A 23,734-nucleotide genomic window follows, 5' to 3' on the forward strand; every position below is an offset into this window, starting at 1 on the left:
CGATTCTCTCTAGCATCAATGCTTCTCTCCTGTCCTTCCTTCTCCTCTCTCTAAAAATCAATGGGGAAAAAATACACACACACACACACACACACACACACACAACTGTGTTTACTTATTTAGGTTAATCCTCACTCAAGGGTGTTTTCCCATAGATATTTAGAGTGAAAGGGAGGGGGAAGACAGAAAAACATAAATGTGAAAGACACATTGGCTGCCTCCTGCATGTGCCCCTACTGGGGCAGGGACTGAGCCTGCAACCCAGGTACGTGCCTTTGATCAGAACTGAACCCAGGACCCTTCGGTTTGAGGGCCGACACTCTATCCACTGAGCAGCACTGTCAAGCCATACACACACTCTCCAGTGAGGATTAAAAAACACACATCAGAATCCTGAGTATTTTGCATATTTGGAATAAGAACGAGGGGGTGGTTCTTAGAGGAAGATTTCGAGGTCCACTGATGGGGTAAGGAAAACCCAGCTTCGTTTTGGCCCAGACCATGAGGCCCCCTCAGCCTTGAAACTGTACCAGCAGGCCCTTCCTAGAGCTGGCTCCCCTCCCCAGCCTGGGGGAGCCTCGCTCCCCAGGGAAGCAGCCACTGCAGTCTCCTCACTGTTTCTAGCCTAAGCTCCCGGGGTCAGGGACCCTGCAACCCTCAGGAGCTGAAAAGCGCGGGCCCACAGGTGAGAGGCCCCCTAGCTCCAGGCTCATTCCTAAATTACTGGGGAGCTCTGGGCAAGACCAGACCCTCTGGGAAGCAGAGATTCTGGAGAATCCCAGGCTATTTGCCAGGAGAGAACTTCAGAGCCCCGCAGTCTGGGGGGTTCCTACTCTAGAAGCTTTCGGGGAGCCTCTAACCCCATCCCAGGGGCCTGCTCCCGATTAGGGCCCAGAAGAAAACAAACGAGGGTCATTGGTGAACGGAAGTTTTTGAACAAAGGATCCATAGGACTGGGTCCTGCTCCGCAGCTGCCCGTCTTAGACAAGACCCTGTAAGGGCCACAGTCCCATTCCCACCTGGCCCAGCCCAGCCGGGGCTCAGACCGCAGCCGACAGCCCGCGGAGGTAGTCCCCCACCAGGGGCAGCACAGCCCAGGCATCTGTCCGCAGGACCACGGGCACTCCGTCCGCCTGGGCTGCCTCCAGCCGCAGCAGCAGCTTGGAGTCCGGGGGCAGGCGGATGGCTATGTGGTAGCTAGTGGGCGGCCGGGCCACCACTACAAAGGGCTCCAGGTGGCGTGACACCAAGGCCTCCAGACCCTGAGGCCCAAGAGGGCACCACAAGCGACTCTCGGTGCCCTTTGGCAGGCACGAGCCCCACAGTTCCTCAAAGAAGGCTAACCTGGCACCCTCGGGGGGCTTCGGGAAAGGCAGGAAGAGGTCAGCGAACTTCACAGGCAGGGGTGGCAGGTGGGTATAGCACGTGAGGCCAGTGGACTTGGTGTAAAGAGCACGGATATCCAGCTGTGCCGGGGCCGGGCGCCGGGGCTGCAGGGGCAGGAGCAGAGGGCGGGCCGGGCGGCCAGGGCACAGGCAGGGCACGTGGACGGCCCCTAGGGGTGCGTAGAGCTGTCCTTCCACTCGGAAGCGCAGCTCCAGAGAGTACACGGGCTCCAGCACCTCTACCTGGAGCTGCAGCACTGGGACCGGGCCCTCAGCCCTTTGGGGCCCCACGCTCAGCCGAATCGGGGCTGGGGCCTCCTGCACCATCAGTGCCGTGGCAAAGCCCTGGTTCTCGGCCACCAGCGAAGAGGTCAGTGCAGGTGCAGCAAGGGAGGGGCCCAGCGCCACCCCCAGCTTGGGCCCTGACAGGTGGCTCAGGAGGACGTAGTAGAGGCGTGCGTGGTCCCGCCCATCAGGGTCCTCCAGCTGCCTGGCCAACGCCTGCAGCAAGTCCGCCAGGCCTCCGCCAACCCCCGCCCGCAGCAGGGCCCGGCAGACTCGCAGCAAGGCCTGCTGGAGGCCCCAGTCCGTGCAGTGGGCCGCTGCAGCCTGCAGGAAACCGAGGGTGGCACTCTGAGCGTCCCTGTCTGCCACCTTTGCCAGCATCTGCAGGTGCCAACGAAGGGCCTCACCCCCACCCGGCCTGGACACCACCTCTTGCCGCAACACCACCCGCAGGGGCTCCCCCAGCTCCGGGGCCACTCGATCCAAGAGGTCAACAAAATGGGGAGCCAGCGCAGGCCGGGCTCGGTAGAGCTGGGCCAGCCCGTGGGCCAAGGGTGCCAGCACTGTATGGTGCCCGGCCAGGCAGAGAGCAACGAGGTATGACGCCTGGAAGCAGAGTGTAGCCAGGGCCCGGGGGCCTCCGGGAAGGGCCGCCCTCTGCTGCAGGCCGGCCAGGAGTTCCTGCAAGTAGTGGCAGGGGCTCTGAGTCTGTCCTTTCTCCTCCTTTTGTTCGTCCTCAGCACAGAGAAGGCACAGCAGGTGCAGGCGGGCCAGCAGGGCCATCGGGTCATGAAGGAGGTTGGGTAGGAGGCCACGGCAGAGCTGCGGTTCCAGCAGCAGCGGGGCAGCCTCCTCACCGGCGGGGCCCAGCGGGCAGTTCTCTGGGAAGCTCAGGAGGCAGTGCAGGTAGAAGAGATGGGCGGGCAGGGGCAGGGCTGGGTGCTGCGCGGCCAAGGTGAGCCGGCGGAGCAACAAGGCCTCATCCTGGGCTGTGAACAGTGCCTCGCCGAAGGCCGCCTTCAGTGCCAGGACAGCGTGCAACAGTGTCAGCTGGGCTGTGCCCAGCAGCCGTACCAACTGTGGCTTGAAGAGCACTGGCGGCTGTCCCCGCAGACCCCGCAGGGCCCAGCCCAGCAGCCACAGAAGCTGGGCCTGGGCCACAGGTGTGAGCAGGTACGAGGTGTCCAGAAGCTGGGCCACTGCAGCCCGCAGCTCCCGGGCCTCTTCGGGGCTGGGCTCTAGCGCTGAAAGGCCACACTCCTCCTCAGCTGCCGGCCAACTGGGCGCTTGGGGCTGAAGGTGGGCATCGCCCTCTTGAGCTAGTGTCCAGTTCCAGGGGCCACCCCCAGGGGGAGGAGCCCTGACTGTGAGCAGGCCCTGCAGGCTGGCCCTGGCCCTAGCCTGTATCACCAAGGTGTTTCGCAGGGCAAGTGCCAGCAGCAGGCTGAGTGGCTGGACAGGGGCCACGGGGCCCTCTTGTCCCAACAGGCCACGAAGAAGCCCCAGGCAGCCCCCCAGCAGCCCAGGCTTGCAGCTCTCCAGCTCCCGCAGGCACTCGCACGCAGTGGCCTGCAGGGGTCGCTGCTCCGAGGAGGGCCCAAAGCCTCGCCCCAGATCACCACCTGAAGCCAAGCCGAGCAGCAGGGGCAGGAGCCGCAGGGAGGCCCCGGAGGTGGGGCCGAGCACACCTCCGGTCACCAGGGCTGTGGTTGCTGCCAGTAACAGGGGCCTCCGCAGAGCTGATGGCCGCGGGGGTAGAAGGACCAGGGTATCCAACAGGGAGGTGGCAGCTGCCTCAGCTGCAGGGGCATCTGGCCACAACTGGGCTGGGTACTCCAAGCTCAGGGCCAACATGGAAACCTGGGGATGGGAGATTTGGAGAAGATGGAGCTCAGAGCGCAGTGGGTTGAGGAGACCATACGGGGCAGGGCAGGGGCGGGGCGTTCAGGGCCTACCTTGGTCTGTTCGCTCAGCTTCTCACTCCGCAGGTCGCTCAGCAGGTCACGACCCAGATCCTCACCCTCGGGAGCTGCCATGTAGGTGGACGGGCTGGCCCGGAAGGCGCCCAGGCGCTGGGCCCAGGCTTCCCGGCTCAGGAGCCCCATGGTCAGGCACGTGGGTCCCTGGAGGAGCGCGGGGCGGGAGGGGGGGGGGCGATCAGGCCGGCAGCCGCGAGACCCGCCAACCCCGAAGGAGGCATCGTCACCCCAGAGCCCTTTGCAGACCTCAGCCACCCTCGACTACGCGCAAACGCCAGCGGGGACCCCGTGCCTGGGCCCCGATATAAAACCGAGAGGTTTCAGGGTGACGCTGGGGGGCCGCCAGGATCCCTGCGGGGCAGAAACGCGGGAGAACAGGGGCGGGGATGCCGGGCGGGGCGCCAGCGCGGGGTGCGTGCCGAGGGCTCATTAGACCGCCCGCCCGCGGCCGGCACCGAAACCACAGCGCCACCCCGGTCCCCAGCGCCTGCGGTAACGGGCGGCCGCGCTTACCTCCCCTGACTCAGCCGCCGCCGGCGCCCCAGCCAGCCGGCTCCTTCCGGGCGGGCGGCGCGGGGCGGGACGCGCAGCGCAGGGCGGGGCTCGAGGCGCGTGGGAGGCCGGGCCGGGCGGGGCGAGGCCGTAACGGGGCCGCCGCCTCCCCCTCCCACCCGGCCGGCAGGTGCCGACTCGCCGGTTTCGCTGGGGCTGAGTAACTGTCCCGCTGCGCACCGGCCCCCCTTCCCCGAAACCGCCGCAGGCCGGGGCAGGGGCGGTGGAGTTGGGTGGCCCCCCCTCCCAGAGGCCGGGGTCCGCTCGCGCGCGAGCTGCGATCCCAGGGCCCTCGGGTGGACAGCGACCCCGGGTTGGCCACCTGCGCGCCCCCCGCCGGCGCCCGGGCGCACCGCACCCCGCGCCAGCCGCGCGCCTTCCCGGGGTGGTGTCGGGTGCGGGCGCTCCAGCTCCCAAGGTGGCCGCTGGGGGTGCGCAAGGTGCGGTTCCAGGGCTCCCGCAGGAAGCGCGCGCCGCGGCCCTGGCTGAACCGGTCGGGCAGGTGCCTCAGGGCTTGGCTTCGCTTCTCCGACGCCGGCCTGGGGAGCCCCCACCCGCTCGGCTTGGGGGCGCGGAGCCGGCGCCCGGGTCACGGCGGGAGGAAGCTGCTGACTTTTGCCAGAGGCGGCACCGACGGTCGGCCATGGTCGCGGCTGCCGGGCCGGTGTAGAGCTGGAGACAAGACCATAAACCGTGATGAAGCCGGAGAACAACGGGATGCAGAGGTGCGGCCTGCAGCGCCTGGCGTGTCACGGCGTCAGGACCCCGCACGCCTCGCACCGATGGGAAACCTAGGCTTCGCGGGGGAAGACCTGGGGCCCAGGACTGCGGGCACCCCGCACTCTTGACTTCCAGAGGGCTGGGTCAAGGCTTTGAGTGGCACCAAGGGAACTGGGCCAGGGGTCCCCTAAGAGCCGCTCCTGGGCCGGGGACCAAGGCTGTGATGCCCCAATGACTGCAGGTTCCCCGGCACAGAACTGCAGGCGGCCGGACCCCACAGCCCACTGGCCTAAGGCCTGCGGCTCTCATTAGCCGGCTTTGAAGATGAAACAGACCTGAGCCCTGTAACAGCAGCTGCGAACTAGTTTCTCTCCTTCCTCCAGGCTTCACAGGTCCCTCCCTCCCTCCCCAACCTGCTGCCCTCCAGATGGAAGTGATGGAGTAGCTGGAAAAGAGGCTATTGGGGTGCCAGGGGGATGGAGACCAGCATCCACCCCCAGGGACAGGTCCGACTGGAAAGCCTGTCCCAGCTCCTCTGCCCCTGGCTCCACAGTTGACTCACAGGCGGCAGCCCCAAACCACTTCCTTCTAGGTGCCTCCGTTTCTCCATCTATAAAATGGGAGTGAGGACACCCCCCGCCCCAAGAGGCTGTGGGGTGGGGCGGCCTGGGTAATTAAGCCTAAGATGAAAGAGGCCAGGATGAGAGGGCCCTGGGAGGGAGCCTGTCTGGTTTCCCCGTCTGAGGCCCAGAGGCTGCTGATAACTGCACATCCCCAGCCCTGGCCGCTCACAGGGAGGGAGGACTGATTATTAAACCCCTTTTACAGTTGAGGAGACAGGCTTCAAAGGGTCAGGAAATCTGACGCTGCTCTGGCCCCCACTCAGCCTCTGAGAGCCACCAGCCTTTCTGAGCCTGGGCTCCACTGGGCCCAGGGCCTGAAGGGAGGGCACCCCATGTGGGGCCCGACGCTGTGGTGGGCTCATCCACATGGACTCAGGCTCACAACAAGCCTGAGGGACCCACGGATGGGTGCCATTCCGATGGGAAAGGAAGGCCCAGGGAGGTGCAGTCACTTGCCCCAAGTCCCAGAGCTCCTACGAAGTGGAGCCTGGACTTAAACACACTGCCCCGCGCGGCCCTGACTTGGCCCTCCTCCCATACCAGCTGCCCTCAACCCTCCCGGGATGGGCCCTGCCCTCAGCTGCTTGCCCTGCTCCAAGTGGGAGGGTGGTGCTGGTCTGTCCCTGGCACAGGACAGGCATAGAGTTGAACTCAGCCCACCAGCAGTGAGGGCATGAATGTCCCCTCAATCTGCAGTCGCTGACCTGCCTCTGAAGGAGACCTCCCAGAGGTGCCCAGGGGTGGGCCTCAGCCAGGTAGCCAAGAAGGGAACTCCCCCTCGATGCCCACACCTCACTCCTCTTCCTGCTGAGTCCCCTCCTCCCCAGTGCAGCCTAGTTCCGGGGAGATGATAAACACAGGCTCGGAACAGGGAAAATCAGTTTTCTGAGGGGTCCTGAGCCTGTTTTCTCACCTACAAAGTGGGGGATGTGACCAACCCGTCCTCACAGCACTGGGCACTGGGGGTACAGGGATGTTTTATTTTATTATTTCAATATGTTTTTATTGATTTCAGAGAGACGGAGAGAGATGTAGAAACATCAATGAGAAACAACAAAAACAAAAGAAACATCGACGAGAGAGAAACATCACTTTGGCTGCCTCCCACATGCCCACTCCTCCCCCCGACCGGGGATTGAGCCCCAAATCCAGGCATGTGCCCTGACCGAGAATTGAACCGGTGACCTCCTGTTGCATGGGATGACACTCAACCAACTGAGCCACACCAGCTTAATTATATGTATTGGGGTGACAGGAGATGTTTTAAAAAGAACATGCCTGAGAGAAAGCAGAGAAGTGGGTGCCAGAGGCTGAGAGGAATGGGGTGACTACTAATGGGTACTGGGTTTCATTTGAGGTGGTGGTTGCACATGGGTGAAGATATTAAAAACCACTGAATTGTATACTTTGAAAGGATAGATTTTCTGGTTTACGAATTATCCTATATAATAAAAGGCTAATATGCAAATGTCCGCTGGGGAGTTCGATCACTCGCTATGACATGCGCTGACCACCAGGGGGTGGCGTGGAACATGGCAGGCATCCAGCGGCTGCAGTGGGGTGCTGAGGGAGTGAGGGAAGGAGGAGGCAGGGAGGTGGGGAACCTGATGGGCCCTGATCACTGGCCAGGCCTAGGGACCCTACCCGTGCATGAATTTCACACACCCGGACTCTAGTATCTAAATAAAGCTACTAACATGGTGTTAAAAGAGGTCCCTCTTGTACAGAACTTTCATGGGGGGCAGGGGAACAGACAACAAAGATGCTGCAAAGAGAACAGAATAGGGTCATGGGACAGAGGTGACCAGGGGACAAGGATCTAGCTGGGGAGGTCAGTGAGGCCTCTCAGAAAAGGGGACATTTGGCTGAAACCTGAGTGATGAGAGGCAGTCAGCCATCAAGTAGCGAAATGCGTTCCGGGCACAAGGCAGAGCAGAGGATAGGCCTGAGCTGGGAACAGCTTTGGCCTGATCAGTGGACGACAAAGGGCAGTGATGTGGCTGGAACTCACAGAACCAGCGGAAGGGAGAGGCCCTGAGACTCCGAGACGGTTCCTGTATCAGAGATGGAGAGGCTGTGACAGCTGTGAGGATGAAATGAAGTCTGGCAGGTCAGACATGTGGCCAGTGTGAGCCTCACCAGGCTTTTGGCCTCCTCCAACAGGAACCCATGGCTTCCCTCGGCGTTCCCGGGCTCCAGCTGGCCCAGGGGGCCTGCCCCTCTGCCCATGCTCCCCAGTTCCGCCTCAGGAGCTTTCTACCCACATGCAGCGCCCCACTCCCTGCTAGCCCTATGTGGCCCTGGTCCCTGGCAGTGGGCTGAGAGGCCCATGGGCAGGAACTCAGCAAGAGATGAAGGAATCAACCCCCCACAGCACTTCACACTCTGTTAGGGGCTGTGCAGCCTCCACAGCTGCTGTCAGGCTGGAAAAGCCATTGTTTGAGCCGAGCAGAGGCCTGGGACCAAGGGACACCACTCGCCTGCTTTAAGGCTGAGTTCATTTTCTAGGGCTGCTAGCCTTCCGGCAAAAGCAAACTGTTAGCATCATTAGACGGCTCTGAGGAGCAGAGCAGGAACTAGGAGCCCCACTTCACAGATGTGTAAACTGAGGTCCAGGTCCTCAAGATGAAGAGTTTGGGGCACCCGACTGGCCAAGTGCTCTTTCCTGCTTGTCCCCTCAGCACATCTCAGCTTCTGGAAGCCCTCTTGGCCTGGGAGGGCTTCAGCCTCCACACCATCCGGCTCCTCCCGGGAGCCTCTGAGAACAGGAAGGCTGGTTGCGAACCTTCTCCCTCCACCCAACCTCTGCCCTCGCTTTTCCTGGGCGGCTCCGGATGGCAGCCGAGCACTCTGGGGTGCATGGTCCTCACTAGCCTGCTGGGGTTCCGCCTTCCTTCACACTATGCCTATGAGAGGTGTCCACCCAGAGTCAATGCTCAAGGCTCTGCTGGCACTGACCCAGGCCACTGTCACGTCCTGCTCCAACTATAAAAGCAGCCTCCCTTACTGGTCTCCCTACTGCCATCCTCACACACACCCCTCCTCCGAACACACTCCATTCCCCCATTACCAGACCCTGAGCCCCCACCACACTGGACTCACACAATGTGGCCCACCTGCCTCTGCAACCTCAGTTCCCACACCCTCCCGTCCCCTCCCCTCCCAATCTGGCCGCCTTTCCCTTCGGTTCATCGCACACACTAGGCTTACTCCCACTCTGGAGTCTTCGCACCAGCTGTTCCTTCTGCAGGTCAGGCTCTTCCCAGCTGGCTCTACACAGCTGGCTCCTACCTCTCTTTCAGATCTCAGCACCCCTGTCTGTCGCTATCCCATCACTAAAGTCCTGTGTCACAATAATAGCTTCCTTAGCTTTCTGTTGACCTTTACAGGTTATGTGCCTAGTGTACAGCTGATGTTCAATTAATACTTGTTGACTAAATGAAGGAATTAAGGAATAATATCTAACTGGCATCGTGTGAACAGAGCAGACAGTGTCTTCATGGGGCTCATAGTTTAGCTTTGGTGTTTACCCAAGTTTGTACACATTGGTTTCAGAGCTGCCCATGAACCACAAGCCACACACCATTAGCCTGAGACAAATCTGACCCACATACTAGTAGGTATTTTATTTAACTCACTAGAGGCCGGGTGCACAAAAATTTGTGCACTTGGGGGGGGGGGGGAGTCCCTCAGCCCAGCCTGTGCCCTCTTGCAGTCTGGGACCCCTTGGAGGATAACCACCTGCTGGCTTAGGCCCACTCCCCGGGGGATTGGGCCTAAGCTGGCAGTCAGACATCCCTCTGGCAGCCCAGGAGCCCTCGGGGGATGCCCACTTGCCAGCGGGGAGCAGGCCTAAGCTGCAGTCGGACATCCTTAGCCCTGCTGAGGAGGCGGGAGAGGCTCCCACCACCACCACTGTACTGGCAGCCACCAGCCTGGCTTGTGACTGAGCAGAGCTCCCCTTGTGGGAGCGCACTGACCACCAGGGGGCAGCTCCTGCATTGAGCATCTGCCCCCTGGTGGTCAGTGTGTGTCATAGTGACCAGTCATTCCCAGTCGTTCTGCTTTTAGGGTCAATTTGCATATTATCCTTTTATTATATAGGATAGAGACCTGGTGCATGGGTGGGGGCCGGCTGGTTTGCCCTGAAGGGTATCTCGGATCAGGGTGGGGGTCCCGCTGGGGTGCCTGGCCAGCCTGGGTGAGGGGCTGATGGCTGTTTGCAGGCTGGCCAAGCCCCCCAGCAGGGACCATCACCCCATGAGGGTGTGGCCAGCCTGGGTCAGGGGCTGATGGCTGTTTGCAGGCTGGCCACCGCCCCCACCCACCCAAGCTCCCAGTGAAGGTTGGCTGGAAGCAGGTATCTGGGATTATAATTGAAACTTTTTTGCCTTCAGCGGAGGCCAAAGCTGGCCAGGGCAGGCGGGAAACTTGGCTTCCTCCATCGCCAGGGCAACCTAAGCCTCCTACTTCCTCCAGCTCTGTGGCTGCCAGCCACCATCTTGGTTGGGTTAATTTGCATATAGCCACTCTGATTGGCTGGTGGGTGTGGTTTGGGGGCATAGCAAAGGTACAGTCAATTTGCATGTTTCTCTTTTATTAGATTAGATTCTGTTTTAAAATTTTTCGAGTCGACTTTAAACTAATAGCGTTCACATACTAACCTGGATTTCCTATTTCTCTTGGAAAATGGACAGATGTGGCCACATTGGGTTTCTCTGCTCAACTGTCACTGCCCCTGCAGATAGCACACTCTCCACAGTCCCCAGGACTCTCCAGTCTCCCTGACAGCCAGCGCCAGTTGCCTCTTATGACTGAATTTGCACTACTGTTCTCTTTATAATAAAGAACTTTGCTCTGGCTGGCCAGTGTTTCCCAGTGGTTGGGCATCAAGCTATGAACCAGGAGGTCACGGTTCGATTCCTGGTCAGGCACATGCCTGGGCTCCATCCCCAGTAGGGTGCATGCAGGAGGCAGCTGATTAATGATTCTCTCTCATCAGTGATGTTTCTCTCTGTCTCTCCCCCTCCACTCTCTCTAAAAATCAATGGAAAAATATCCTCAGATGAGGATTAAGAGCAACAACAAAACACAAACAAAGAACTTTGCTCTGTATCTCTGTGTACTAGTATACCAAAAGTTGGAACAGGAAAAGCTGAATGGGTCACATGAATCAAGAAAAATAGGATATTCATTCATTCAATCAATATTGCTAACCCACTATGCCAGGCACAGGATAGGTATGAAGAGAGAGCATGGGCGAACATCGCTCCCTCCCTGTGGCCTCATTCCAAACACTGTGTAACTTTCTTTCCACAAGTGGGGACATCTGAGTTGCTTCCCAGTCCATGAAAAAGACTGCCTTTTGTATCCAGGGTCACCTCCGAAGACTACAACAGGGTACTCACTAAGCACTTACTATGTTCCAGCCCCGTCAGGGTCTGGCACAACCAGAGTGCTCAATCAATATGTACTGAGTGAATGAGCCAAATTCACCTCTCTCCTAGGCAGACTGTGTTAGTCAATGTTGTTTCTCCAGGATTTATCCGAAAGGTAAGCGCATAGTAGGTGCTCACTTAGGGTCAGTTGGAAGAGACAGTCTGGGATAAGAGTGGAAGGTTGACAGGCAGACATGGGCTGCCTGAAGGCAGATCCCTGGAAAGGAAAGGGAAGGGTGAGGTGAATTTACCCCCACTGCCAAGTCCACATCCCCCTCACAGGGACCCTAGGAGGTGGTGATAGGATTCTCAGGTGACAGACAAAGAAGCAGGATGGAAAGGAAAGCCCCTTAGCTAAACCTACAGGTTCCAGGAAGGAGTGGAGGAGGAGGTTCATTTGCCCCCCAGGGCCACACTCTCCCCACCCAGCTGGATGCTCCACAGACGTCCCGTGGGGGATGTACAGGGCCACCCCTTGAAAAACTGTCCTCTTCAACTGGATGCCGGAAAGGCCATCAGCAGGCTACCCTACCCTTTTCTCCTGTGACTTTTGAACTGTGAATTCATTTTTCAGACTCATTTCCTCCTAATCTGTTCCAGCAAACATTCAATATGTGAGGAAGGTGTGTGTGGTTGGGACTACGAGATGTTTATTATGGGGCAGGGAGAGAGCAAAAAAGAAGGGTCCGATCCCTGCCCCTGACTATGTCAGTAAGAGAAGCTCAGCTGAGTCCTAGCGTCCAAGTGGCAAGCCTCCTGGAGGCCACCAGCGCTCCACAGGTTCTGAGGAGGGTGGGTCTCCCTCCAGCTGGGCCTGGGCACTGGGCAGAGCACGATGAACGGCTGGGGAAGGTCCCAGGCAGAACCTCGGCCAAGGGTGGGCTCTAGGGGGAAGCCGACATGAGCTTCCTGTCCTGGCTGCAGCCAGGCCGGGACTGACTTCCTATGGAGTCCGCGGCTCTCCGGCATTGCTGGACCTGAAATCCGTCCATTTGGGACAAAGATGAGGGTGTTTGCGCCTGTGTAAACCCCACTGCCTAAGGCCTGGCGCCTTTCGGGATCTCGGTGGACTCAGAGCGGTTTCAACGCCCCCTCCTCCAGGAAGCCTTCCACACTTTCCCGCCCGAGTTCGGCGCTCTCCCCTTTCCATGGCGGCCCTGCGTGTAGCCGCCCGTCGGCCCACCGGCCGGAGCGCTCCGGGGCCCCGCGTGCCCTCCTGCACGGAGTCCGCGCCCAGCAAATACCTCTGGGCTGAACCACGCACTGCTCAGCCCAGCCATCGGGCTCCTGGGCTATCTGGGCCCGGGCCGGGTTCAACAAGTGTGGGCCGGGCCGCCCGTTCCCGCCCGACGGTTTCGCGCCTCCCCAGGCGCCCGGGGCGCGCCGGGCCGGGCCGGACCCAGTTGGGCGAGTTTCATTACATCACCCGCAGAGCGTGCGAGCGCCGGTGCAAATAACGTTGCCTCCTCCCCTCCCCTGCTCCCTCCGAAACTCCCAAACTCCGTTGGCGAACGCTGCGCCCCGTCGGGGAGGTCTGGGCGGGCGGGCGGCGGCTGGGCTGGTTGGGCCGCCGGGTGCTGGGTGCCCGGCGCCCGCCCCCCGCCCCCGCCCGGCCACCCCGCCCAGGCCGCGAGGCCACCTCACCAGCAGCGGAATGAAAACCGGTTCGACAGGTAACAAATAGGTGGGTTGTCACCGTTATTTCCCAACGCATGCGCCGTCGCTGCCCGGGCCGCTCCAAGCTAATTAGTTCAGATCACCCCCGCTCCCCGCCCCAGCCACCAACACACACCGCCGCGAGCCAATAAAGCGTGAGCCCGGCCGGCCGGCTCGCACTTGAGGACTCCCGAGCGGCGCGGGGACGCCAGCCGAGCCCGGAGACGCTCACCTGCCGCGGCCGCCTCCCGCCCGGCGCACCTGGCTGCAGGCGACCTCGTTCGGAGGAGCTGGGGACGGCGCGCGGCGTCCGGCCACGGTCTCTCGGCGGAACGCGGGCGCTGCGGCGACTTCTCCGCTGACCTGCCTCCTTCCCCGGCCGGGACGGTGGACGGCGCCGGCTTTGGTGACGGAAGCGGACGGTGCCGGGCGAGCGGGGTTCGAAAATGCCGCGCGCGTTTCTAGTGAAGAAGCCGTGCGTCTCCACGTGCAAGAGGAACTGGAGTGAACTCCCGGACGAGGAGCGCGGCGAGATCTACGTGCCAGGTGAGGCCTGGCCCGCGGCCCCGAGGCCCCGCCGCCCGCCAGCCCGGGCCCCGTCGGGACGGCGGACGCGTGAGGCGCAGTGGCGCGAGCCCGGCGGCCGGCGTAGTCGGGGCGCCGGATTTCAGGTTCCAGCGGCCGCAGCCCCGTTAGCCCGCGGCCCGGGGGGGAGGGGAGGGCAGGGGCGGCGGAAGGAGAGGAGTGGGGGCGGGGGCGGGGGCGGGGGCCGCCCGCCGGGGGAGCGCAGTTCCCAGGCCCCGCGCCGGGCGGGAGCGGGCGGGTCGGAGGCGCTCGTCTCCGAGCGGCGACCCCCTCCCTCCACCGGCCCGAGCCGCGGCGCAGGGGAGGCAACCGGGTGTGTCACCGCTCAGGCGACCCCCCGCTCCCGCGTCGTAAATCCGGAAAGTCGGGACTTTTATGAGGCGGGAAGAGGGCACTGGAGCGATGCCACTTTGGGGGGCAGGGAGCGAGCTGGAGTTTCGGCTGAGATTTGAGCGAAACGTGAGAGAAAACCCGAGTGTGCGCCGCCTGCGCCGGCCTCTCCGCTCCCCACCTGCACGGCGGGCCGGGAGGGCGCCGCGGTGAGGGCCGGCGGCGGGGGCGCCCCTGGCCGGGAGACAGAGGGGACCAGGGCCCACCTCCGTGACAAACGCCTGCTCCCCCTGGCAGCGGGCACAGTTGAGCTGGGAGTGGTGTTAAGGCGGCCACCCCCCGTCAGGGGACCGGGCCCCGGGAGGCGGTGCACCCCGTTTATTTTTGGGAAACGCCTGGACCGCGGCGTCGGAGGCCACTCGGAATGAGTAACCTGCGTTGCTTCTCACGCGGCGGCCTCTTCCTCCCTCGGCCCCAGAACCTTCTGCTCCGGGTGGCCGCCCCTCCCCGCCCCTCCCCCTCCCCCAGCAAACCGCCCCCTGGAGAAAGCCCGCTCCTCAGACGCCCCCTCCCCGGGCCTGGGGGTGGGGCGGGATGTGCCAAACCCCCGTCCAGCGCCTCCAAGGGGGGAGAGGCTGTAATTAACCAACCGACTTTGACCCTTGATCCGCGGGCTCCCTGGCACCGCCCCAGGCCTTGGAGAAAAGTGGAGAAATGAGGGCGGTGGGGGCCTGTGAGGGCTCTTGCCTCAGTTTCTCCCCCGAATACGTTTCTGGAAAAGGTGCTGTGGTTACCTGCGTGGCCGACCCACCGGGGCCCAAGGCCCGCGGCGCTGGCGGGATGTGTCCCAGCGCAGCCTTCTCTCCGGCCGAGACCCCGGTCCGTGGCCTCCGTCCCCGGGGCTCCGGCGGGAACGGGCACGAGAGGGGAGTGAGCTGCCTCCTCCCGGAGGTGGCCTAGCGGCGCCGGGCTGTTGACAGTTTCTTGCTTCCCCGCGTTCCTGGCGGGGGTTCCAGGTCCAGCAGGGCCGTGAGGTGAGGGACAGCGTCCCGCTCCCGCCTCCTCCCTCCCCTGTGTTTGACTTGCTGCTTAGCTGCTCCCTGGGATCTGATAACTGAACTTGGACTGTGGTAAAGGTGAGCTGAGAGCCTTGCAGGAGACTCGCTGTGCTGTTATTTTTAGTTTTATTTCACATCCCAATCAGGAACAGATCGTGTGTTGACTTTTACAAAGGACAAAGAAATTCCGTTTGCCGAAATCATTGACTTCCTTGGCCTGGTGATTCCCCCCGCAGTTCTGGCGGCCGCGGTGGGTGGCTGAGGGGACCTCCAGCCCAGGGCTGTCCCAGCGGGCGCAGAGGAGGGCTTCTGGGCGTCTGCCACCTGCTGCTGGGACCCAGGTGGGGAGGCCTGCCGGCCACTCGCCCTGCAGGATGGAGGTGCGTGTGAGAGGTGGCCTCATCGCTCTGGCCAGGGAGAGCCCTGTGGAGTCAAGTAAAGGGTCGAAGTTAAAGAACTTAATTTTGTCTCAAAAGCCATGTGGCACACTGGAGAGTGTCCCCACCGTTTTTGGAAATGAGAAATGGAATGTTCTCGGGCCACGCTCGGGTGCCTCAGATGGCTGGAGGGGGGGGGGGGCTGGCCTGTCCCCTGGCTGGGCCATCCATCACCAGTCGACTGTGACCCCAGGAGCCGGCTGGGCACGTTTCCGTCACCCCACCTCACAGACCGGGCACGTTGTGACCAGTTAAGCATTGACCCCATCCATCCCCCTGAGAGGCACTGCAGGGGCTGGGAACAGGGAGGTGTTTGAGGTGTGACCTTCCCGCCAGGGCCCTCTGAGACCCTGAAACACCCGAGAGAGCGGAAGGAGTTGTACTTTTACTGACTGAAGGCCCTGGGCCCAGTCCCACCAGCACTCCAGGCTCTCGCCCTGAGGCACAGTTCAAGAGGTTCCCCGCCGAAGCCGGTGTGGCTCAGTGGATAGAGCATCGGCCTGTGGACTGAAGGGTCCCGGGTTCGATTCCGGTCAAGGGTGTGTGCCTGGGTTGCGGGCACATCCCCAGTGGGAGATGTGCGGGAGGCAGCTGATCGATGTGTCTCATCGATGTTTCTAGCTCTATCTCTCTCCCTTCCTCTCTGTAAAAAATCAATAAAATATATTTAAAAAAAAGAAGAGGTTCCCCCCACACACATCCCCAGGGCAGAACCTTTCCCTTGGGCCTCATTCTCCTCCCAAAGCCAAGGACAAGCCCAGGAGTGGCTGGGGGCCACAGGGGTGGGAGATGGCTGCATGCACGCTGGGAGGTGAAAGGGTTTGCAGTTAAGGTTAAGATGCTACCCGCGGTGCCCTCCACTCCCCCCCCGCCCCCCCCCCCCCCCCCCCCCGTCTCCTCCTTTGTTATGTCAATGTTGACTGCAGTGCTGGGAGTAATGCTGGTTTCTTGAGGATGCCCCCACCCATTGTACCCAGGGGCCGAATTCCATTTCATGGTCTGAAGGGGAAGCTCCCACCGAGCAAGTCCTCCCAGGCCTTAGGTGCAACCTCAGTCTCTCACAATCTCGGGAGGCCACAAAGGCTCTTGAAGGTAGATGGCCCCGGAAACTGGAATGACATGGGCATCCCAGGGCCTCTTGCAGGTCCCCAACCACCCCCTCCTCTGCTTCGAGCCCCTGCTGCCTGTTCTGCCAGTTCCTCAGCACATGCCCACCCCGAGGAGGCAGACAGGCTCCTGTGCAGGAGACTGGGGTTTCCTCACCTGGCCCTGAAGGCCACGAAAGTCAGCTTTGGGTCCCAGAATACACGTGTGGGGGTGGGGAGAGATTAGGCCTCTGGTGATCATGATGATGATGATGTTTTTAAATGTATTGATTTGAGTGGGGGGGGGGGGGAGAGAGAGAGAGAGAGAGGAGAGAGAGAGGTGTTGTTCCACTTACTTATGCATTCGTCGGTTGATTCTTGTATGTGCCCTGAATGGGGATCGAACCTACAACCTTGACGTATCGGGACAATGCTCTAGCCAACTGAGCTACCCTCGTGGGGCTGGTGATGATTACTCTTGTGATTCCTGGGAAGTGTCGACAGTGAACGACTTGTCACCAAGCTCTCCAGGGAGCAAGGCTGGGAGAGCAGACAGCCAGACAGTGGATGGGGACAGAGAGCAACTTGGGCCTGGGCAGTGGGCTAGATGGGACTCCTACCTGTCCCGTGGGGTGCCGTCACCCAGGCTGCCAACCTGTTTGTCCCAGCAGGAGAGCTGTGAGGGCACAGGGAGGACAGGAGCGAAGCATGGGCTTTGTTGATATCAGGGTTTCTTTTTAACGCTGTTCACTTCCAACAAGTCTTGTGTGGATCCTGCAGGATGCCCAGCCCTGTGCTGAACGGGAGGGTAGGAAGGATGCAAACGGGCCGTAGTTCCTGGTCAGGGCTATCCACCTAGTGTGAGGGCTGAGTGCACAGTTTCAACTTCATTACAGACGCGGCATGAAAAGTGGGTGGGGAGCGGGGAAAGACACTGCCTGAGAGAAAAACTCGGCGTTCACAGAATGGAAGCGCCAGGCTGAGGGACAGACCCATTGTGTTCCAGGGGCTGCGGCCTCTGCCAGTTGGCTGGCACTGGCTTTCTTTCGGGCATTGCTCACTGACCTGCTGGGGCACAAGACCCCTGGCCTTGCTGATAAGGGTGTCAGGCGGCCTGACACCAGCCTGGGATGTACTGACGCAGTGGGTTCCCCCCACCTCATTCAGAGCTCAGTGGACCCCCACCCTCCAGGTCAGCCCCAGCCCCAGGCTCAGAGGCTGTGCATCCTCGCATCTGCTTCACTTGCTCTCTCTCCCCAGAGAGCTGAGACCAGACCTCGTGCCCAGCCCTGGCCTGAGGCCTTAGACCAGGGGTGGGCAAACTTTTTGACTCGAGGGCCACAATGGGTTCTTAAACTGGACCGGAGGGCCGGAACAAAAGCATGGATGGAGTGTTTGTGTGAACTAATATAAATTCAAAGTAAACATCATTACATAAAAGGGTACGGTCTTTTTTTTTTTTAGTTTTATTCATTTCAAATGGGCTGGATCCGGCCCGTGGGCCGTAGTTTGCCCACGGCTGCCTTAGATGGAGCAGGGCCTGGCACTCTGTCCAGTATTTGGCCCAGTAGCTTTAAAAAAAAGATTTAATCCTCACCTGAGGATATGCTTATTGATTTTAGAGACGGGGGATGAAGGGGAGGGAGAGAAACATTGATGTGAGAGGGGACATCGATTGGTTGCCTTCCATATGTTCCCCAACCGGGGATCGAACCCGCAACCTTCTGGTATGTGGGACGACACTTCAACCAACTGAGCCACACCGGCCAGGAAGGGCCCAGTAGTTTTCAATCTAAGAAAGACAGGACTTGCTGAGGGTGAGGGAGGGGAAGGCCCTCAGATGGGCGCTGCTCTGGGCCTCTGCCCTCAATGCCATGCAGGTGGAGGCAGGTTGGGCAACAGAAGGGGAACCCGCAAACCCCCGAGGGAGTGAGGAGAGGGCCAGGCTGGTTTGGCCTTGGCCTTGCCACACGCCACAGCTGTGGGCGGGCAATGAATAGCCACAGCGGCCACCGCCTTGCCGGAAACATCTAATTAGGGGACAGAGGTGCACAAGGCGGGCCCAACCAGTTCTGCTTCCTGCCTCCTGCCACTCGGTGACACTCGGTGACACCCAGTGACAGCAGCGGCACGCCGATGAGCACTCCCTGTGCGTGCGGCAGCATCAGGGACACGCTTGTGGGGGTGGCAGGAGGACAGGTTCGGCAGGTGGCTAGGATGAGGCAAACATCCCCACCCTGGCGGCCATGAGGCTGCCCTCGGGGGAGCTAGAGGAGCAAGGAGGCCAGGCCCGGTGGGCGCGCGTCCCCAGTTCCTTAGCACCAGCATTCCAAGGTTTCTGTAATGGGAGAGGCAGGCACGGGGTCCCCCCCAAACTGGCGTGGATCCTTGGAACACTACCCATGAGCCCATCTATTAGGAGGGAACCGCGAGCCACACCGGCTGCCTCACCTGCTGTCCCTCCTCCCTCTGCGGCTCCATGTGCGCGTGCGCCCGGCTCCCACTCTCCGGAGCCTCACTCACGCCTCTGACACCGAAAGACAGGAGAGGGTAGAGGTTCCATTACCTGGACTGAGAAATGGAAATAGTCATTCAGCTTTGAATTCTTGGCCAAGATCTGTAATAGCTGCTAAACTGCCAACACTCAGACACGCCCCTGTGCCCCCCAGCCCCCCCCCAGGCCGTGTATATAGACAGCTGCCCTTGCAGCAAGACAGGAGTTGTGTCCCCCCACCCCAACCCCCCGGCTTGAGCTTGCTGGCCAGCCTTCCAGGGCCTGGGGAGGTGCCACGCCATCTCAGGGGCCAGGCCAGGGCCAGGCGCTGGTGAATCAACTCCCGGAATGAGGTGGCTCATTAAAGTCCCCCGGACAGACGGACGCCAGTGCCAGCAGAACGGGTTTGGGCGGCAGGCCGCGCATTCTTCCTCTGTCAGACCTTTGTTGTGTTTTGAGGGGGCGAGAGCCGGGGCCTCTCCCGAAACTTCGGTGTCTCACATTCACCCTCCATCCGTACGTTCCTCTGCCTACCCCCACGTCGTCTGTCCACCTGGGTCTTGTCTCAGTGGCCTGGAGAGGAGGTGAGGGCAGCAGCCCTCCTGCCTGGGTCCCTCTGTCTCACCAGCTGTGGGCAGTGGGCCTTGTCATGGGCCTGACACCCCAACTCAACCTTCTAAGTCCCTCTCCCTGAAGCTCACTCATCCTTTCTTTCTTGGCCCCTCTGGGTTTTTCCTTCTGTGGCTTGGAAAATGCTCCTCACGTGTGGGTTTTAAGTACAGAGCTTTGCCTTTTTGGAAGAAAATTCTTGACTAAACTGAAACATTAGATTGCTTGCCCCAGCTGCCAGCTCTGAGGCTTGTTTCCTGTGTCACTCAGAACTCTTCCTCCTCCCTAGTGGGGACCAGGGCCAAGCCTCCCCGGCCCCGTTCAGTGTGAGGTGTCTGTCGTGGGGAGCGGTCATGTCAAAGGCTGCCAGGTATCGGTGCCGAGGAGGGCGGTGGTGCCCAGGAGGGCGGGAGCCCAGCCTCACTGTACAGCGAGCGGTCCCTGCCGTGGGGGAGGGTTGCGCAACAGCTGGGCAGGTGCCCGGGAGACTGTTACGCAGCATCCACCTGCTGCTCCCTGACCTCCTCCCTGCTCCACCCCACCTGGCCTGTTTGCCTGCTAAGCTGGGCCAGTGGGAGGGGGGTCCCTGGAGCCCTTCTGGGCTACAGTGGCAGGGACTGGCCAATCGGAGGAGGAAGGGGCTAGGAGCACCCAATGCCCTAAAGCCAGCAGCTAAACTGCCTAGAGGAGAGGCCCAGGGTGGCTCAGGCCACCAGGAACTCTCCCGGGGCAGGGATGAGTCCCTGGGTGCAGGCCTCCAGGGCTGCCCTTTGTCCTTGCAGGAGCAGGGATGAGGCCTGGAATCCAGAGGGACTGGCCCAGGTGGGGCAGGCAGACTGCTCCGGAGGGATAATTGGCAGGGCAGGTTTGGTCCTCCCAGTTCCGCTAAGACACAAATTACTCAGCGGGCAGGCCTGTGGGTCGAGGCGCTTGGCTGGCGTCACCTGTAATTACCTTAATGGGGCAGGAGGGAGGTGCAGTGTGTAGTGAGCTGGGGGTAGCCCTGCTCTGCCACATGCCTGCCAGGGGTGGGATGGAGGCTCCAGGTCCAGCCAGCTAAGTGCCAGGGAGCCTTCCTGAAATCCCACTGAATCCCCTTTTCTCCAAGCCCCTCACCTGGCCATTCTTCTCTCTGCAGTCAGCCTGGGCTTCTATCCGCCACAGCCCTGCTCGGAGCCAGAGCCATCAGTGGCTGAGCCCCCTTCGTGCCCCCTGGCTTTGGACATGAGCCTTCGAGACTCTGGCTACAGCGTGGCCTCTGGACCCTGCGTGGTGGCCCAGCTGCCGTCTGAAGACATGGGCCGCCTGGCAGACCCCCAGAGCAGAGACCACGGCTTCTTGCGCACCAAGATGAAGGTACTGACCTCGCACTGTCTCTGAGGAACAGCCCAGGAGATGTGGCACAAATGAGACCTAAGTGGAGACCGGCCTGAGGTCTGGGTCCAGGTTTCTGCAGAGGTGACCCTGCGCTGGGCATAGAAAGGGGCTGGAAGAGATGAAAAGTGGCTCTAAAGTGAGGCTGTCATGCGGGGAAGCAGCAGCTGGGTTCAAAGGACATTTAAGCCTTGGGAGTCCATCTGGGGGTTTAGTTTTATTTCTGGCCTCAAGGGGAGCCTGTTCACACCGAAGTCCTAGGAAAATCAGGGAGAAGTGAGGCCGGCTCAGCACCTCCTGGGGCCCATCGGGCAGCGAGGCGAGTGAGGTCTGGAGTCGGCCTGGTGGTTGGCTATCGGCTGAGGCACGTGCTCGACAGTCTCCGCCTCACCCAGTGCCACTCGAGGCCTTGCGCCTAGGGCAGGCCTGGTGGGCGCCCCGCTGTGCTCTGCAGTGGGAGCGGTACATGCCCCAGGCTTTCGAGGAGCGCACCTGCGCCGGCTGCCCTGGCCGGGCCTGCCTTCCTGAAAGCTCCAGGCCGGAGGCGCCCGCAGCGCTGATCCAGTGGAAGCGTTCTTGAAGCGCCGTCCATGTGCCAAGACTGGAGAAGCTGGCAGTGGGTACTGTTCTTTCCTCTGTTTCCTGCGGAGGCCAAGTGTGTGTCGTAATGAAAGGGGAACCACCCAGATGTGTGCTGGGCTGGCCAGAGAGCCAGCACCATCGGGGCGCCCCTGATCCCCACACCCACTTCCTCCCAGCATGGGGCCCCAGTAGGTAGGGAGGGATGCAGAGAAAGCAGAGGGCACCGGAGAGCAGGTGCTGGAATGAGTCCTGGTCTTTTTTTTTTTTTTTTTTAATTTATTTTTATTGATTCAGAGAGGAAGGGACAGGGAGAGAGAGACAGAAACATCCAAGATGAGAGAGAATCATTGATTGGCTGCCTGGGAATTGAGCCTGCAACGGGCATGTGCCCTTGACTGGAATTGATCCCTGGACCCTTCAGTCTGCAGGCCGATGCTCTATCCACTGAGCCAAACTGGCTAGGGCGAATCCTGATCTTGACTAGCTGGCAATAAGGAGCATTTACCCGGGGCCAGGGTACAGAGGACGAGGTGCGGTGTGACAGGTGCACCCAGTGCACAGGGAGCTCAGGAGAAGTTGCTGGCGATGGCCACCCACCAAGTACAGGCAGCCTCAGAACATTAACAGAGGTGGGGCATTGAGGCCACATCTCCACTTAGGAATAGATTTGAGATTTTCCACAATTACAAAAAAACAAAACGAAAAATGCTTATAAGCAAGCAAGTCATCAGGTAGCAAAGGGACTCAAACCATATCATGTCGGGCCTGGCTCAAGTAAAACCAGGGGCAGGGCTCACCTGGAGGGGCCCAGGCTCCCAGCGGTGTCTCCGCCGGGAAAGGCTGTGCAGGAGACAGTGTTGTGGACATTTTTCCCTGTCCCAAGGCATAGAATGAGGACGGAGAGCAGAAACGACAGGGAAAGATTTGGGCTCGGCAAAGGGGAGAACGTTCTAGCAGGTAGAATCGCTGAGGATGAATGGGCTGTCTATATAGGGAGTTCCCTGCCCGTCTCCAGAAAAGAAGGGGCTGGCTGGCAACCTTGAAAGAGGACTTGGGAAGCTCACAGGAGGCTGACATTGACTCAGAGATTCTTTCCGGTCACCACTGATCTCTGTGGCCTCGGGTGGTGTCACTTTCCTCAGGGGGTCTGGGGGCTGGCATTTGTGTCCTGCCAACCTGCAGTCCTAGCTGCTGGGTATCTGTCACAGAGACTGTCCTTGCCCACAGGTGACGCTGGGGGACAGCCCCAGTGGAGACCTCTTCACCTGCCACATCTGCCACAAGGCCTTCACCTACCAGCGCATGCTGAATCGCCACATGAAGTGTCACAACGACGTCAAGAGGCACCTCTGCACCTACTGTGGGAAGGGTTTCAATGACACCTTCGACCTGAAGAGACACGTCCGCACCCACACTGGTGAGAGGAGCCCCGTGGTTGGCGCCTGCCTGAGGCCACGTGGGACACTCGGCAGGCCTGCTGTCTGGGGGTGGGGGGCTGGGAGGGGCACCGGAGCTCAGGGCAGAAGCCGTCCTCAGCTCAGCAGTTAGGGCCCTCGGGGAGCTGGAGATGCACAGGCCTCCGTCCCTTCCTCTTCCCCAGAGTTAGGTGGCCGGGCCTTTCTGTGCCCGGGAAGCTGCTGTCAGGTCCCTGACGCCCAGCCCTGTCCTCCTCGCAGGCGTGAGGCCCTACAAATGCAGCCTGTGTGACAAGGCCTTCACGCAGCGCTGCTCCCTGGAGTCTCATCTCAAGAAGATCCATGGCGTGCAGCAGAAGTACGCATACAAGGAGCGGCGGGCCAAGCTGTACGTGTGCGAGGAGTGCGGCTGCACGTCCGAGAGCCAGGAGGGCCACATCCTGCACCTGAAGGAGCACCACCCTGACAGCCCGCTGCTGCGCAAGACCTCCAAGAAGGTGGCCGTGGCCCTGCAGAACACCGTCAACTCCCTGCTGCAGAGCAACCACCACCTCTGAGTGCGCCGTCCGGCCCAGGAAGGGCCACCACCCTGCGGCCTGGCCAGGCCACCTCCTGCGGCCTCCTGCTGGAACACTGGCGATCGGGACTGAAGCCCCAGGATGTGTGCTCACTCGGCCCCGCACTGACCTCCGCACATGTCGGCCTTTTTGTATTTTGGGCGGAGGCTGATCCAAGCCTGTATTCTGGGCAGACGGGCAGACGTCTGGGGCAGGGGCCAGGCCAGGACTGCCTTTGAGGAGGCAGCACACCTGCAGAGCCAGGAACTCTTTCCCGGAGGAGGGTGGTCCTGTGACCTTTCTGCCTCTGAGCACAGGGTGGGGCTGCTGGTCCCCTGTGGGTGGCAGGGCCAGGAGCACCTGCAAAAAGCAGCCTGTGAGAGACAGCCGTGGCGCTTGGCGATGACCTGCCTGGCAGTGCTTCTGACGCCCAAGGCTGCAGGGCTCTGCCCTCTGCGGGCGCGTGGGCACCACTGAAGATGTGCACGCCTGCACACACGGGAGGCCTTTCCACTATCACCTCATTTTAAAAAATCAATGACAAGGTGCCAAGGAGGATTTATTCCCTTT

General features: G+C 61.0%; 2 protein-coding genes and 1 long non-coding RNA gene across 5 annotated transcripts in view; 1 reads left to right on the forward strand and 2 right to left on the reverse strand.

The window, feature by feature from the left end:
• Window positions 1-398: 398 nt before the first annotated feature.
• Window positions 399-3,778, reverse strand: AP5B1 (adaptor related protein complex 5 subunit beta 1). The gene is made up of 2 exons (XM_081099844.1): window positions 3,626-3,778; window positions 399-3,530 (listed from the first exon to the last, which is right to left on the reverse strand). Exons 1-2 carry the CDS (start codon window positions 3,773-3,775, stop codon window positions 1,041-1,043), a joined length of 2,640 nt encoding a protein of 879 aa, XP_080955970.1. The 5' UTR covers window positions 3,776-3,778; the 3' UTR covers window positions 399-1,040.
• Window positions 3,779-13,084: 9,306 nt separating this feature from the next.
• On the forward strand, window positions 13,085-23,164 carry OVOL1 (ovo like transcriptional repressor 1; the record flags this gene model as incomplete). Its single annotated transcript, XM_081099845.1, has 4 exons — window positions 13,085-13,184; window positions 20,375-20,592; window positions 22,420-22,609; window positions 22,869-23,164. 4 exons carry the CDS (start codon window positions 13,085-13,087, stop codon window positions 23,162-23,164), a joined length of 804 nt encoding a protein of 267 aa, XP_080955971.1.
• LOC308525093 overlaps window positions 14,744-23,734 on the reverse strand; it is a 42,175-nt gene continuing 33,184 nt past the window's right edge. For 2 of the 3 annotated variants that reach the window (XR_013996445.1, XR_013996447.1), the window contains exons 8-11: window positions 20,601-20,722; window positions 18,585-18,704; window positions 16,754-16,809; window positions 14,744-15,034 (exon numbers count right to left, since the gene is read on the reverse strand). This is a non-coding gene — a long non-coding RNA (uncharacterized lncRNA). The remainder of the gene's footprint in view (window positions 15,035-16,753; window positions 16,810-18,584; window positions 18,705-20,600; window positions 20,723-23,734) is intronic. The other variant, XR_013996446.1, reaches the window with a different exon arrangement.

The sequence above is a fragment of the Myotis nattereri genome, assembly GCF_964212035.1.
Source record: "Myotis nattereri genome assembly, chromosome: 9".
Taxonomy (NCBI): Eukaryota; Metazoa; Chordata; class Mammalia; order Chiroptera; family Vespertilionidae; genus Myotis; species Myotis nattereri.

Coding starts and splice junctions, on each gene's coding strand:
- AP5B1 (XM_081099844.1), bottom strand. CDS start 3,775: ATGGGGCTCCTGAGCCGGGAAGCCTGGGCCCAGCGCCTGGGCGCCTTC. Junction 3,531..3,625: donor AGCTGAGCGAACAGACCAAG/GTAGGCCCTGAA, acceptor TCCCATCCCCAG/GTTTCCATGTTGGCCCTGAG.